This window comes from Bactrocera neohumeralis, unplaced genomic scaffold, assembly GCF_024586455.1.
Source record: "Bactrocera neohumeralis isolate Rockhampton unplaced genomic scaffold, APGP_CSIRO_Bneo_wtdbg2-racon-allhic-juicebox.fasta_v2 cluster09, whole genome shotgun sequence".
Taxonomy (NCBI): domain Eukaryota; kingdom Metazoa; phylum Arthropoda; class Insecta; order Diptera; family Tephritidae; genus Bactrocera; species Bactrocera neohumeralis.
In genome coordinates, this window is record NW_026089622.1 from 35,648,670 (window position 1) to 35,663,975 (window position 15,306).

The 15,306-nt window shown below is 37.5% G+C and overlaps 2 protein-coding genes across 3 annotated transcripts in view; both read left to right on the top strand.

Annotated features, from left to right (window-relative positions):
* LOC126764221 (ubiquitin-conjugating enzyme E2 G1) overlaps positions 1 to 11,736 on the top strand; it is an 82,642-nt gene extending 70,906 nt beyond the window's left edge. For both annotated transcript variants that reach the window (XM_050482020.1, XM_050482021.1), the window contains one exon: positions 11,244 to 11,736. In XM_050482020.1, coding sequence (XP_050337977.1) covers positions 11,244 to 11,601 — 358 coding nt within the window. In that variant the 3' untranslated portion in view covers positions 11,602 to 11,736. The remainder of the gene's footprint in view (positions 1 to 11,243) is intronic.
* LOC126764251 (ubiquitin-conjugating enzyme E2 G1-like) overlaps positions 1 to 15,306 on the top strand; it is an 88,283-nt gene that overhangs the window by 70,904 nt on the left and 2,073 nt on the right. The window lies entirely within an intron of this gene.

The following is a 15,306-nucleotide window of genomic DNA, read 5'->3' on the forward strand; positions in this document are numbered from 1 at the left end:
CGAAATTAATTTTAACTATGTACATATACTTTCCCCCTTTTTATATATATTAGGGTGTTTTTTTTAACTATTAATTTTTTTTAGTCCCGTCACGAAATTTCCTTGGAAATACCCCAAAAAAAAATTCCCTGAAAATTTTAGCCCTAAATATTTACATTAAGAACTGGACCGAGGCATGTAAAAATTTTCCGTAGAAAATACACTACAATCCTGATTTTTATCTTTAAATTCCTACAGATCAGAGGTATTTTATGGAATTTTTATATGTGCGGAAGAAATTGCGGGAATATAGCGCGGGAATTCCCGCAATTGTTTTATTAAAGGAAACATGAATGACGGGAATTCCCGCAATTTACGCGAATGTGTTAATCCATTGCACTGTGTATTTGCAGTTCTATTCTACCATTCCCAATATTTAGTAATTTTATAATTTTTTAGGAAGAATCAGTTTGAAATTGTACGCATATACATACTTCAATGTATATTGCAAAGAATCGAAAAGATTTCTGTATATCTAAAATTATAATAAACCTTTTTATCAACACTCCAATTATTCCGCTTTATCTTTACGTTAGATATCGCGTTTGGTTTGTTATGAATGCATTTGCGTCCTTGACCAATAATCTAGCAAAGTATTCGCAGTGCCTTGATGATGAAAATTCCAATGCCATTTTTTGTTGTGATATTAAATATATCGGACGGGCTCGTCTTAAAAAAAAAAAACTACCTGGTTAAGAAGCAAAATCAGTATAACCCATATACTAAGCATGTTTGGAAATGAAAATTTTTACTTATTTCTTTCTATTTTTGAATTACTAAAATGTTCAAATGATTCTTACATAAATTTTGAACAAATGCTTATGATTTGAAATATAATTTTTGTATTTATAAGCTGTATTGAATTTTAGCATAAAGAGATAAAATGTATCCTATGTCCTTACCCTGCTTCTAAACTACCTCCCCACCAATTTTAAGCCAAATCGGTTCAGCCGTTCTTGAGTTATAAACGACTTTCTTTTATATACCAACTTGTACCATACTTGTAAATGCCAGAAAATAGCAAAAAAGAAAAAAAAACAACAAACACATTCGGGAGCTGTAGCACATGAAAATTTTCATTTGCTCCGCTGTGCTACCGCTCCCAATTTTTTGCTACCGCTACGCCAGAGCATAGCGCAGAATTTAATTTTTGCTCCCGCTCCAGCTATAGTTTTTTACCTAACAAAACTCGGAGCAGAGTAGAGCACAACTTTACATTGTTATGCTAAGGCTATGCTGCGGCTCCCGACAAAGTGAGTGCGGTAGCGATAGCATAGCAATAATTTTAGAAATTTTGCTGCTACGGAGTAGTAAATGAGAACCCTGGTTATAACAGCAAAAGTACAATGTAGTCTATGTGTGATCCTCCGAAAAATCATGGATTTTCGCGATTTGTTTTTTTTTAATGTTGAAATTAACTAATCGGTCCGTTTTTTTATAAACAAATACAAAATATTTATTAAAAAAATTGTTGAAATGACACGAAAAAAGATCCTGTACGATGCCCACGATTGCGGCCGCAATTTTGATCTAAAACAAAAATTTCAAAAATATTATTAATCTGTAAATAGGAAGATTTCAAAAAAAAATTCAAAGCTTCCATAGCGCGATAGTGAATGATGTTGAAGATGTTCTCTCCAAATTGGAACTATAGATCTTCAAAACCCTTCCTTTGAAAGCGGAAACCGTTTTGAAGAACACCATTCTGAGAGAAACGCGTTTAAAGATTGCCTCGTTCCGTTCCCCACTCTGTTCCCTTTCTACAAGAAACGATGTAGCGACCGTAATAACTTGAGTTTCAATTTCAAAATTTGAAAGAATGTTTATTACAGTGTATACTATCCGATAGTGCAACAGAAAAAAGTCGATTTTTCGAAAATTTCACACTGAGCCGATCCATTAAAAGACAAGACGACTCTTTTTCATTGAAATGCCGATAGTGGTAGAAAACAGGGAGTTCAATCTGCGATTACAAAAAAAGTGTTAAGATATTTAGAATGGAATCCGGGACTATCGGTACATTCCTTTAAAGTGGATGCAACGCCGAATCGCACAGTTTGGTAGGATTGGGACAATTTTTGGTTTGCATTATTCATGCAAAGTTGTATCCCGTTATGTAAACTACTCGATTTGTACACTGGAAAGTGAAAGGATGTAATTTAAAATTATGTTATATGGGAAGTAGGCGTGTTGTAGTGAGATTTTTGCACTGTGCCATAGGAATGTGGTAAGAATGTCTCGTGCCAAATTTGGTTAAAGTCGGTCGGACGGGTATCGAGTTGTGAGATTTAATCTAAAAGTGGGCGGTGCCACGCCCATCGTCCAAATTTAACACCGGCTCCTATAAAGCCTACTCATACCTGGCGTAGTTAGTTATTGATTTATCGCACTGTTATTAGTTTCTTCCCTCTGCGAGTAGGGGGACCCCCTTAGGTAAGGGGGGAATCGAATATACCCGCGGTAAGGCATGCCTGTCGTAAAAGGCGACTAAAATCCCGCATGCACTGTGTCTGTCATTCTGGGCTTGCCTCGAAATGTCAGCATAGTCCATGTCAGATATAGTGCTATAGTATTCATCGTAAAAAATTGTTATTACACACTGTATGTTTTATTCCTGGTATTTGACCGTGTTTTCGTTTACGATTTCGTTTACGGAGGGTTTTACGAGACACATGTCAGTCATACAGCCGGGTTCTTGGGAATTCTTAGGAATTCTTAGGGGCTCAACTGGCAGTAGCTTAAGCGAAAGCTTGGGCTACAGGTCACACCAAAGACTAAAACTTGGTACCGCAGGGAGCAGTTTGCCCTTGGAGTTCGCTCCAATCTGCTCATTGGGGTTTTATCCCTTTGTGAGGGTTCGTGGTGGCTGTGGTTTAAACCTAAATGCAGGAAGGGCCTTTGTCCGATGTGGAGTCGCACTGCTTACTTACGCTTTGGGGCGCTGATCAACGCATTGTTTTGATCTATGTGCTTCTAGCAATAGAAAGCACCGTGGATTTGAGCCTCCTAAGGCAGATGTCCACGTAAAATCACATTGGATTCTGTTATTAGTTTTTATCAGTAGCATTATATATGGAGTGGATGGGGTAATCTTCGATTTCATTCATTTTTGGAGTGTCGGGAGAGGTTTTTAAGAGATTTTCGTGAGCGAATTGGGTTATTGTAGCTGAAGTAGTTTGGGATATAGTACATATATTAAACCAATTAGAGGGCGGGGCGATCCTCTGTTCCAAATTACAGTTTTTTTTTTATCATAATTTAGTTATTAATAATGGCACTTTATAAGTTTTAACTTAGTGGGGTATTGTGAGCGTGGCAGTGGTTCGATATCAAGTTTCATTACGATATCTCAATTTTTACTCACGATACAGCTTGCACAGATAGAGTGACGGGCGGACATGCGAATTTCAACTCGTCTCGTCATCCTTATAATTTATATATATGCATTGTGACAAAACATCGATGCAGCGCTGCCAGCGCGATTTTCAAGCATTGAAGGCGTCACAGAAGGCATTCTCATTGCCACTCGCCGTATTACCTTTTTGTCTCGGGATCATACTCAAAGATCCATGACTCGTCACCTGTGATTACGTTATTGGGGGTCACTTTCACACATGTTCAAATTTTCTTGGCACTTCTTCAAATAAGTCAACAATCATCGGAATAAAGAGAAAAAACGAGCCTAAAACAAAAAAACACGGTAAAGCCGCTCAAAAATCAATAAAATGCTTATTGTTTTTTCGAAATTCGTGGTTTGGCGCATAATGAATTTATTCCGGAGGGATAGACGGTCAAAAAGGAGTGTTGATAATACACCATCGCATTAAACTTAAAACTTAAATTTAAAGCCAAATATTCAATGAATACCATCGATCAGCCAGTTTATTCACCAGATTTGGCTCCGTGCGTTTTTTTCTTGTTCCCCAAACTGAAATTGCCGCTTCGTGGAACCCGTTTTCAGTCGATCGAAGAGATGAAACAAAATTCGCTGAAGGAGCTGAAGGTCATCGCAAAAAGTACTTATGAAACGTGTTTCGAGAACTGGAAAAATGATTGGCGCTTCGTGGAACCCGTTTTCAGGCGATGGAAGAGATGAAACAAAATTCGCTGAAGGAGCTGAAAGTCATCGCAAAAAGTACTTATGAAACGTGTTTCGAGAACTGGAAAAATCGTTGGCATAAGTGTTTTAGATCTGCTGGGAATTACTTTGAAGGTGACAAAATAAATATTGATGAATTATTTACATTTTCTTTTTTGTCACAATGTACATATATAACCCTGTACTTATCTCGATTAGTTTTAACCGTTAGGTGAACAAAACTATTATCTACAGAATATAATCAAAAGTAAAAAAGTATAATAAATGGCGAAACGTAATCAAAGAATTTAGTAAAGATTCTATGCAAGCGCTTATGAAGAATGCTAAGCCAAAATTGCAGTTATTCACCTATAACAAAAAAACGGATTATGTTTTAGAATATTTCACTTATTTTTGTGTTCTATTTTTCCAATCACAAAGATGTTAGAAGACAAAATTACGCCAACCAAATTTATGTGACGTAATTCTTGTGAAATGAGAAGAGGCAACACAGAAACACTGTCAAATAGCTGCTAAGTTTAAACAAAATATATAAATTCTTTTTTAAATCGTGTAATTAACTTAGTATATTCGTTTCTTTTGAAATGAATAGAATAATGTTACAAGAAAATATTTGATTTATTTTTTAAATCGCGCGACGTGTTTCTGTTAGTGGTGCAAGCCGAAAATGCAGCGTTCATTAAAGCAGAGGTACGCGATTAAATTCTCTGTGAAACTTGGTAGATCTGCGACATTCGACTCTGATTTTGAGTTAGTTTAAGAAAATTTCAAACATATTGAAGATAATTTTTGCAGTATATCGAGACTGGTAATTCTGCGTTGTGAGAGGAAAATTCTACGGTATCGTACGGTAAAGCGGGCGGTAGAAGCGGTGTTGGCTAATAATTTACATTGCGCTCTCATAAGATAGGTCGTATCAGTTGATTCGGGCTGCGGTTTTGCGTTGGTCGCTGTTTCTGCTATAAGGATTCGTTTAATTGCCCAGAAGCTAAATTTAACAAAATCTGTGGTTCATGACATTATGATGGAGCACTTGAACATGCGCAAAGTGTAAGCGAAGATGGTCCCAAAAATGCCGCCGAGTGGAAGTGCCAAGAAAATTTGAACATGTGTGACATGAATAACATAATCATAGGTGAGGAGTCATAGATATTTGAGTATGATCCCGAGACAATGAGGTAATACAGCGAGTGGCACACGCCGTCAGAGGGGATCCAATCAGCATTCGGCTGTCAAGGATATTCTGGAGAATACCTTGCGTTACGCCTTCAATACTTGGAAATCGCGCTGACAGCGCAGCATCGACACAGAAGGAGCCTATTTTGAAAGTTTTTAAAAGAATTGTAACGATTGTTCCAATAATTTTTTTAAGTAACCCGATTCCCCAATCGATGACGATGGAGCAGATGTTCCATTGCCCGACCATGAAGAAGTTCGAATAGCAATTACCCGCCTGAAGAACAACAAAGCGGCGGGGGCCGATGGATTGCCGGCCGAGCTATTCAAACACGGCAGCGAAGAACTGATAAGGAGCATGCATCAGCTTTTTTGTAAAATATGGCCGGACGAAAACATGCCCAACGATTGGAATTTAAGTGTGCTCTGCCCAATCCATAAAAAAGGAGACCCCACAATCTGCGCCAACTACCGTGGGATAAGCCTCCTCAACATCGCATATAAGGTTCTGTGGAGCGTATTGTGTGAAAGATTAAAACCCACCGTCAACAAACTGATTGGACCTTATGAGTGTGGCTTTAGACCTGGCAAATCAACAACCGACCAGATATTCACCATGCTCCAAATCTTCGAAAAGACCCGTGAAAGAAGAATCGACACACACCACCTCTTCGTCGATTTCAAAGCTGCTTTCGACAGCACGAAAAGGAGCTGCCTTTACGCTGCGATGTCTGAATTTGGTATTCCCGCAAAACTAATACGGCTATGTAAACTGACGTTGAGCAACACGAAAAGCTCCGTCAGGATCGGGAAGGACCTCTCCGAGCCGTTCGATACCAAACGAGGTTTCAGACAAGGCGACTCCCTTTGGTGCGACTTCTTCAATCTGCTGCTGGAGAAAATTATTCGAGCTGCAGAACTTAATCGAGCAGGTACAATCTTTTATAAGAGTGTACAGCTGTTGGCGTATGCCGATGATATTGATATTATCGGGATCAACATCCGCGCTGTTAGTTCTGGTTTCTCCAGGCTAGACAAGGAAGCACAGAAAATGGGTCTGGCAGTGAACGAGGGCAAGACGAATTATCTCCTGTCATCAAACAAACAGTCGTCGCACTCGCGACTTGGCTCTCACGTCACTGCTGACAGTCATAACTTTGAAGTTGTAGATAATTTCGTCTATTTAGAAACCAGTATTAACACCACCAACAATGTCAGCCTGGAAATCAAACGCAGGATTGCTCTTGCCAACAGGTGCTACTTCGGACTGAGTAGGCAATTGAAAAGTAAAGTCCTCTCTCGACGAACAAAAGCCAAACTCTATAAGTCACTCATAATTCCCGTCCTGCTTTATGGTGCAAAGGCTTGGACGATGACAGCAACCGATGAGTCGACGTTACGAGTTTTCAAGAGAAAAGTTCTGCGAAAGATTTATGTTTCTTTCCATCGACTTCGAGAAGCTGCAATCACAACAGACAGCCGAACGATTTTCTACTCGGCTTGCACTCCCGCTCTCTGAGAGCACTCATCAGCAACTCGGTATAAGGGAACTGAGACGGCCTTCGTACAGCTGCAAACGAAACCGTTGGTTTTCGGAAAATGCAAAAAAAAAAAAAACAGCTAGTACGATGAGGAGTGCCATGTCGCAGCAGAGAGAAAACAGACTGCCTACCTCGTAACGTTACGATCGACAGCAACACGTTCGGAATGGGATAGATACCGAGGGCTGAGAAGGGAAGCGAGACGCATTTGCAGACAGAAAAAGAGGCCGAAATGCGTGCGACAAGCTGTGCGACACCCGTCTGAAGAACAACAGAGCGGCCGATGAATTGCCGGCCGAGCTTTTCAAGACCGCTTTTTCGGCGGTGAAGAACTGGTAAGGATAATGCTTCAGCTTCTTTGTAGAATATGGTCTGACGAAAGCATGCGCAACGTTTGGAATTAGCCCTACAAAGCATAATTAAAAAAAAAAAAAACTATGTTGTTTGGCGTAGGATAAGAAGTTAAGGAAAAAAATAAAAAAATAATAATTACTTATTATAAAAAATTAAGTTATTATTTCTGTTCCACATGAGGTACACTTTTTTTTGGCATAATGAGAAAATCAAACAATTTCAAATAATTTGACTTAGCATGATAAACTTATAAACATAAAAAGTTTTATTTATTGGATCGTTTTCTATTCCCGAATATATTTCAAAGTCGTAAGCAAACCCACGATCGCCGCAATGAACCAGCAGTTTATACCCCCATTTAAGCGGAACACTTTGACACATTTTCTTAAGTGTTTCTAAAATAGGTTTTATTTTATGAAGACGATCATGTTCTGGATTACCTGTGGGGCGCATCAATGTATTGTCATTGAAATGAAGAAATTGACAGATTTTTGTGAAGTAATTGATCGCCTTCGTTTCCATTATCAGTGGTAAACCCAATTCAGATGTTCAATATATTCGCAAATTTGGCAATGGTGCAAAGCTCATATGCAAACAGGCCCCTAAGAACTTTTTCAATTCAGCAGTTGTAATTTGGAATCTTTTTGAATACTAAATTTAAGCATTTCTTCTGCAATATGCCTGAGTAATTCTTCATCAAAAAACCACAAAAAATACCGTAGAGGAGTTTCGAATCCTATGTTGGTGGCGGTAAGTTTGTGTCTCCGGTAAACATAGAAGATACTGGTTGAAAAGGTGTTTTTTTCCCAGATAAATCTTCTTTTTTCCTCTTGATGGCAGACACAGATTTTTTAGATCTGTTAGCACCGGCACTATTCATGAAAATGGATGGCGGTCTAGTATTACGTGATATTATTTGCATTAGATACTAGGTTCGCACCAGAAGTACTAGGCAACTGAGTAGTTGATGTTTGCTGCTGATCAATCTCAGTGTCTATGATACGAACATCCTGGTTATCGGGGACAAACAATGATGTCTCTTCGGTGATAATGTACATTTCGTGTCGACAAGTGATTCCGATATAAAGTTTACAGTACTCTGAATTTTTTCAATATCTTCATCAGTTTCGGCATCAGAAAAGTCTTCGTCTTCTTCATTTTGTGATGGTACAGCCAAAAAATCTTCAATATAAACGTTTTTCGACATAATATAACGAAAAATTTAAGAATTTATAAGTATTAGTGTCGTATGTATTTAGTCATAAAAATGACCGCTATGCACGGAGTACTGCATCATAAACGCCTGAAAAATATACATAAATTGAATTTTTTAATTACACTAGTACAATAATAAACTTACCTCTTCAAAATACATAATTTTTCCAACACTTTTTTATATTTACCAATTTTAAAACTTTTTCGTAAGCATTTTTTAACCATTTTAGAAATGTCATGTTAGAACTGTATAAACTGACGTTGAGCAATACCAAAAGGTCCGTCAGGATCGGGAAGGACCTCTCCGCGCTGTTCGATACCAAACGTGGTATCAGACAAGGCGACTCCCCATCGTGCGACTTCTTCAATCTGCTGCTGGAGAAAATAATTGCAGCTGCAGAACTTAATTGAGCAGGTACAATCTTCTATAAGAGTGTACATCTGCTGACGTCTGCTGATGATATTAATATCTGGTCTCAACACCCGCGCCGTTAGTTCTGCTTTCTCCAGACAAACAAACAAGTGGGTCTGGCAGTGAACAAGGGCAAGACGAAATATCTCCTTTCGACAAACAAAAAGTCGCTCCCAAAAAGAGGCTCCCACGTCACTTTTGACACCGTTGGAGAAGGACCTGGCTGCGCTTGGTGTCTCGAATTGGCGCCAAAATGCTAAAACAAGATACGATTGGCGCGCTGTTGCTAAGACGGCTATAACCGCGTATGCAGTATCGGCACCATTAAACAAGAAGAAAAATGGGCAATAAAGGTTTAATCAAAAACTTCCATATTTATGGCGCGTAGGCTCGATTCTATGCACAATTATAACAGTCATTGGATGAAGCAGAATATCATATCCTCGTTTTGTTTTCATAGTTTTTTCTCTGAGAAAAATATTTATTTGTAATACCTAAATTCAATCGAATAGATATATCAAACGAAAAATATGGTGTCCATATGTCTGTCCGGCATTCAGATGTTCATACAAGCAATAAAAAGTCATTAGTAATTAATTTGACTGTAGCGTAGGAGCAGCAGGGCTGCATATGAATGGATATTAAAATTGGATAATGTGCTCAAAGCAACTTCTCCGTATACTATATATAAAGTTTTCCATTTATGTTCTTATATATATGTATACATCTATTGAAGCATGTACCGCGACCTCTCATCAGTCACAGAGAATCCAGGCTCAGTAGACTCCTCCTCGGTGCTATTAAGGCGATTTGATCCCTATTCGGATACATAGATCTAAGGGTTTCATACTGATATCTATACGGTTGTGAAATTAGCACAAATTAAGCTCATTATGACGGCACCAAAAATGAATGCCACATCAATGACATCAGCGATCTTCAAGAGGCATAATAGGAATAATGACTCCCATTTTGTTCAGTGTAAGAAGTATCAGAATATTTATTACGACACTTCTAATAACTCGCCCGAAATTACCATCGCTAGCCTTTCTGATAACCTGGTGACTTATTCTAGCCTTCGTCAGACTAGCATCAGAATACCTGCCCATAAGTATCTCAATCTATGCTGACGAGGTGACATTCCTTGGCCGGGTAAAAATCTGGTCCTTACGGTTTTACAATTCAAATAGTTCTTAATACGACGCTATTCGATAGGCTTAATTGACAATGTCGAAGGTGGAATATAATATTGATGTTAGCAATAATGATTAAGATTGTGTATATTTCGTGTAGATTTCGAAGCAGCTGTTGAAAGCATCAACATCTTGACAAAAGGGTATAAAGTGTAATGTAAGTTAGCCATTAAAATATATGTATATATATTATTTAATATTGAGATGAGTTGAAAAAATTAGTAATTCGAAAAATTTAATTGCCCTTGGGGCATTTTGGTAAACATTTTCGATATTCGACTGTATATTGAGATCAATGTCACGGTTCGCCATATTTAACCCTGGTCGAGACGAACGGTCTGACACACTTAGTCGAGACCAATGGTGCTTGGCTAGGCCCAGGCTAGTTTACATACATTTGTATGGAAATACGTGTTGTATTTACGCTCATATATGTACAATATAGATACATTTTTGAAATTTCTTACCTCTCGATTTGGTTGAAATCAAATTGACTGCCTTGTTCACTCTTGGCGTGGCAATAGCGTTCACAAAAAATCTAACATTTTGATAAAAATTACATTTTTCTTAACCTTTAAAACGCTCTAGCGGCTAAAGTATTTGACCTAGGTGGGTCAAATAAATTGCACCGGTTTGCACTTTCAGGAAAGCCCTCATCCTCCCCTCTATCCCTACCAGGGGCGTGGCAATAGCGTTCACAAAAAATGTAACATTTTGAGAAAAGTTACATTTTTCTTAACCTTTAAAACGCTATAGCGGCTAAAGTATTTGACCTAGATAAACATACAAACCAATTTGGACATGTAACAAACATGAAAACAGATAAATCAACCGTGCGAAGTGATTGAAACATACCAAAGTTCATATATTTTCATACAAAATATATAGGGTCTAGCCAAGCACCATTGGTGCACTAAGGTGTAATATTATAATATCGTTTTTCGTCCTTTTCGACACGATATCAATGAATTTTTTTTCTGAATTCTGTAGACAATAAAATTCTAGGAAGCTACCTGGAAGCGGAAGTCGTTTGCTACACTCTAAATATATTTAAATAACATTTAAAAACAAAATATGCCTGGCCAGACCCGAGGGTCTCGATGAGGGTTAACAATACGAAATTTGTTTTCTTTAAGTTTTTATTGTTATTCATTCACTTATACTATACAAGTGCTTAATTCAAGAAATACTATACTTCTTTATTTTATTTGCAGTGAAGGAGGTTTCTTTAAAGCGCATTTGTATTTTCCGAAAGAGTACCCCTTACGTCCTCCACGAATGAAGTTCGTGACAGAAATTTGGCATCCTAACATTGAAAAGAACGGAGATGTATGTATTTCTATTCTACACGAGCCTGGCGATGATAAATGGGGCTACGAAAAGGCATCTGAACGTTGGTTACCAGTACACACCGTTGAAACGATATTGATATCTGTGATATCAATGCTGGCTGATCCAAACGATGAATCTCCAGCTAATGTTGATGCTGCTAAGGAGTGGAGAGAGTCGTATCCGGATTTTAAAAGAAAAGTAGCTAGATGCGTAAGGAAAAGCCAAGAGGAATGTTCATAGAGATTTGCAGTTTTTTTTTATATTTATAAACAATTTGGTACATTAAAATCAATTATTTAATTTTTGTCACTTAAATAGATAACATCTCTTTAGTGACGTCATTTGCAAAATTAAAAAACTGTCTACATTTTTAAATCGTTTTATTTGATATTATGTGGTTTAAATGAGTCGTTATTGGAAAATTGGCACACAAAAGCTTAGTAGTTATAAAGTAATAATTTTTTGTGCAAGAAAACATAAATAATTTATATAAAGCATTTAACAATAAATTTCTTTCAACTGAAATATAAATCTTTAACTTGTAAATAGTTATAATAGTATGTCATTATTTTTACTTTTCAAATTACAATTGACTTTTACTACTTAAAACATCATTTGTTTACATATTTGATGTATTCCGGTGGTCTGTGGTGATAATGTTCGTACGCGTTTAAGAGCATGTGTCACCATTATACACCGTGCGTTTAAAAAAATAACGTTTTCTTTTTCCAAAATGGAAATGGAGGTAAATTTTTTTTTCTGTGTTGCAAACGGTAACATTTTTATCTGTGTTGAGATTGGGTGAAAATGTCCTATGGTGTCAAATGAAAAGTGAAATTTTGACGTTTGCAATTCAAACCAAACGCATTTGCGTTTTTGTCTAGGTAATTAAATTATAAAATATATCCGCAAACTTAATAAAATTAAAAGCACGAAGATTGATTTGTTAATTACAATATTAATGAGACTATACAAATTCATAAATTTAGGTGCTACTTCGGACTGAGTAGGCAATTGAGAAGTTAAGCAGCTGCGTTGGCTAGGTCATGTCGTCCGTATGGATGAAAACACTCCAGCTCTGAAAGTACTCGACGCAGTACCCGCCGGGGAATCCAGAGGAAGACCTTCCAATCCGTTGGAGAAGGACCTGGCTGCAATTGGTGTCTCGAATTGGCGCCAAAATGCTAAAAGAAGATACGATTGGCGCGCTGTTGCTAACTCGGCTATAACCGCGTAAGCAGTATCGGCACCATTAAACAAGAAGAAAAATGGGCAATAAAGGTTTAATCAAAAACTTCCATATTTATGGCGCGTAGGCTCGATTCTATGCACAATTATAACAGTCATTGGATGAAGCAGAATATCATATCCTCGTTTTGTTTTCATAGTTTTTTCTCTGAGAAAAATATTTATTTGTAATACCTAAATTCAATCGAATAGATATATCAAACGAAAAATATGGTGTCCATATGTCTGTCCGGCATTCAGATGTTCATACAAGCAATAAAAAGTCATTAGTAATTAATTTGACTGTAGCGTAGGAGCAGCAGGGCTGCATATGAATGGATATTAAAATTGGATAATGTGCTCAAAGCAACTTCTCCGTATACTATATATAAAGTTTTCCATTTATGTTCTTATATATATGTATACATCTATTGAAGCATGTACCGCGACCTCTCATCAGTCACAGAGAATCCAGGCTCAGTAGACTCCTCCTCGGTGCTATTAAGGCGATTTGATCCCTATTCGGATACATAGATCTAAGGGTTTCATACTGATATCTATACGGTTGTGAAATTAGCACAAATTAAGCTCATTATGACGGCACCAAAAATGAATGCCACATCAATGACATCAGCGATCTTCAAGAGGCATAATAGGAATAATGACTCCCATTTTGTTCAGTGTAAGAAGTATCAGAATATTTATTACGACACTTCTAATAACTCGCCCGAAATTACCATCGCTAGCCTTTCTGATAACCTGGTGACTTATTCTAGCCTTCGTCAGACTAGCATCAGAATACCTGCCCATAAGTATCTCAATCTATGCTGACGAGGTGACATTCCTTGGCCGGGTAAAAATCTGGTCCTTACGGTTTTACAATTCAAATAGTTCTTAATACGACGCTATTCGATAGGCTTAATTGACAATGTCGAAGGTGGAATATAATATTGATGTTAGCAATAATGATTAAGATTGTGTATATTTCGTGTAGATTTCGAAGCAGCTGTTGAAAGCATCAACATCTTGACAAAAGGGTATAAAGTGTAATGTAAGTTAGCCATTAAAATATATATTTATTATTTAATATTGAGATGAGTTGAAAAAATTAGTAATTCGAAAAATTTAATTGCCCTTGGGGCATTTTGGTAAACATTTTCGATATTCGACTGTATATTGAGATCAATGTCATGGTTCGCCATACTTAACCCTGGTCGAGACCAACGGTCTGATACACTTAGTCGAGACCAATGGTGCTTGGCTAGGCCTAGGCTAGTTTACATACATTTGTATGGAAATACGTGTTGTATTTACGCTCATATATGTACAATATAGATACATTTTTAAAATTTCTTACCTCTCGATTTGGTTGAAATCAAATTGACTGCCTTGTTCACGCTAGGCGTGGCAATAGCGTTCGCAAAAAATGTAACATTTTGAGAAAAATTACATTTTTCTTAACCTTTTAAAACGCCCCAAGGCCCCACCGGGGGCGTGGCAATAGGCGAAAATTGGTTGTTATCATTTCCCCACATTTTTTCACTACAGTTGGGGGGGTATGGGGCCGGGAGGGATCAAAACCATTTTGCGAGTTAGTACACCCCTGGGGCTTTCAGGAAAGCCCGCAACCTCCCCTCTATCCCTACCAGGGGCGTGGCAATAGCGTTCACAAAAAATGTAACATTTGGAGAAAAATTGCATTTTTCTTAACCTTTAAAACGCTCTAGGGGCTAAAGTATTTGACCTAGATAAACGTAAAAACCAATTTGGACATGTAACGAACACAGTGGCGTAGTTAGGTGGGGGCGAAGGGGGCCGTCGCCCCGGGCGCAACGTCTTGGGGGCGGAAAAACGATATTCACTGTTTTCTAATATTCAAAAAATACTTCAACAAATTTTTTTACAAAATTTATTATAAAGGACAAAGAGTTGTACACTCACAATGTAATAATCTGAATAACAATGAAAAATATTAATTTTTACTCGAATACTCTTCAGTATTTGAATTTGTCTTATATCTTTTGGCTTATATCTTTCTTAAAAATAGTGATAGAACTTAAAGATGCACTTTTCTAGCCTTGATCGCTGGAAAATCACATATCATATCATTGTAATTTAAAGTTGAAGCAGTTTCACATTCTATTGAGAGAATCGCAAGATTGGTCAGTCTACTCTGACTCATGGTCGATCTCAAGTAAGTTTTGATCAATTTAAGTTTGCTAAAAGATCTTTCACAAGATGCAACTGATACAGGTATACTGAGTAGTATTCTTAAAGCTGTCGCTAACGTCTTGTAGGCTTCCAGTCCCATTGAAGAAATGTATAACAAAACTTTTTCTGGCGAAAATCCAATTTGTTCTTCGTTTTTCTTCGCTCTCCTTAGAAAAAGTAGGAGAAGTGTCACTGTATAAATCTTCGTTATCCAAGTCATCTGGATAGGATTCGGCAAGTTGCTGGCATTTTTCTTTAATTTCGACGAGTTTGTCATTGTATGAGTCTCTGGTTAGTTCTATAATTTGTTCAAAATCACAAAGAAAACCAAAACGGTCATTAAGCTTTTCCAAATTTGTGAAACGGGTGGATATTTCCATTGATAGCTTATCCAGAATTTCGATCATACAGCGACGCATTTCTTCTTCTGAATTTAAACCAGCATCTTTAGATATTTCCCCAGACATATTTCGCTTCTTCCGAATTCTCTTGATAATAGTAACACCC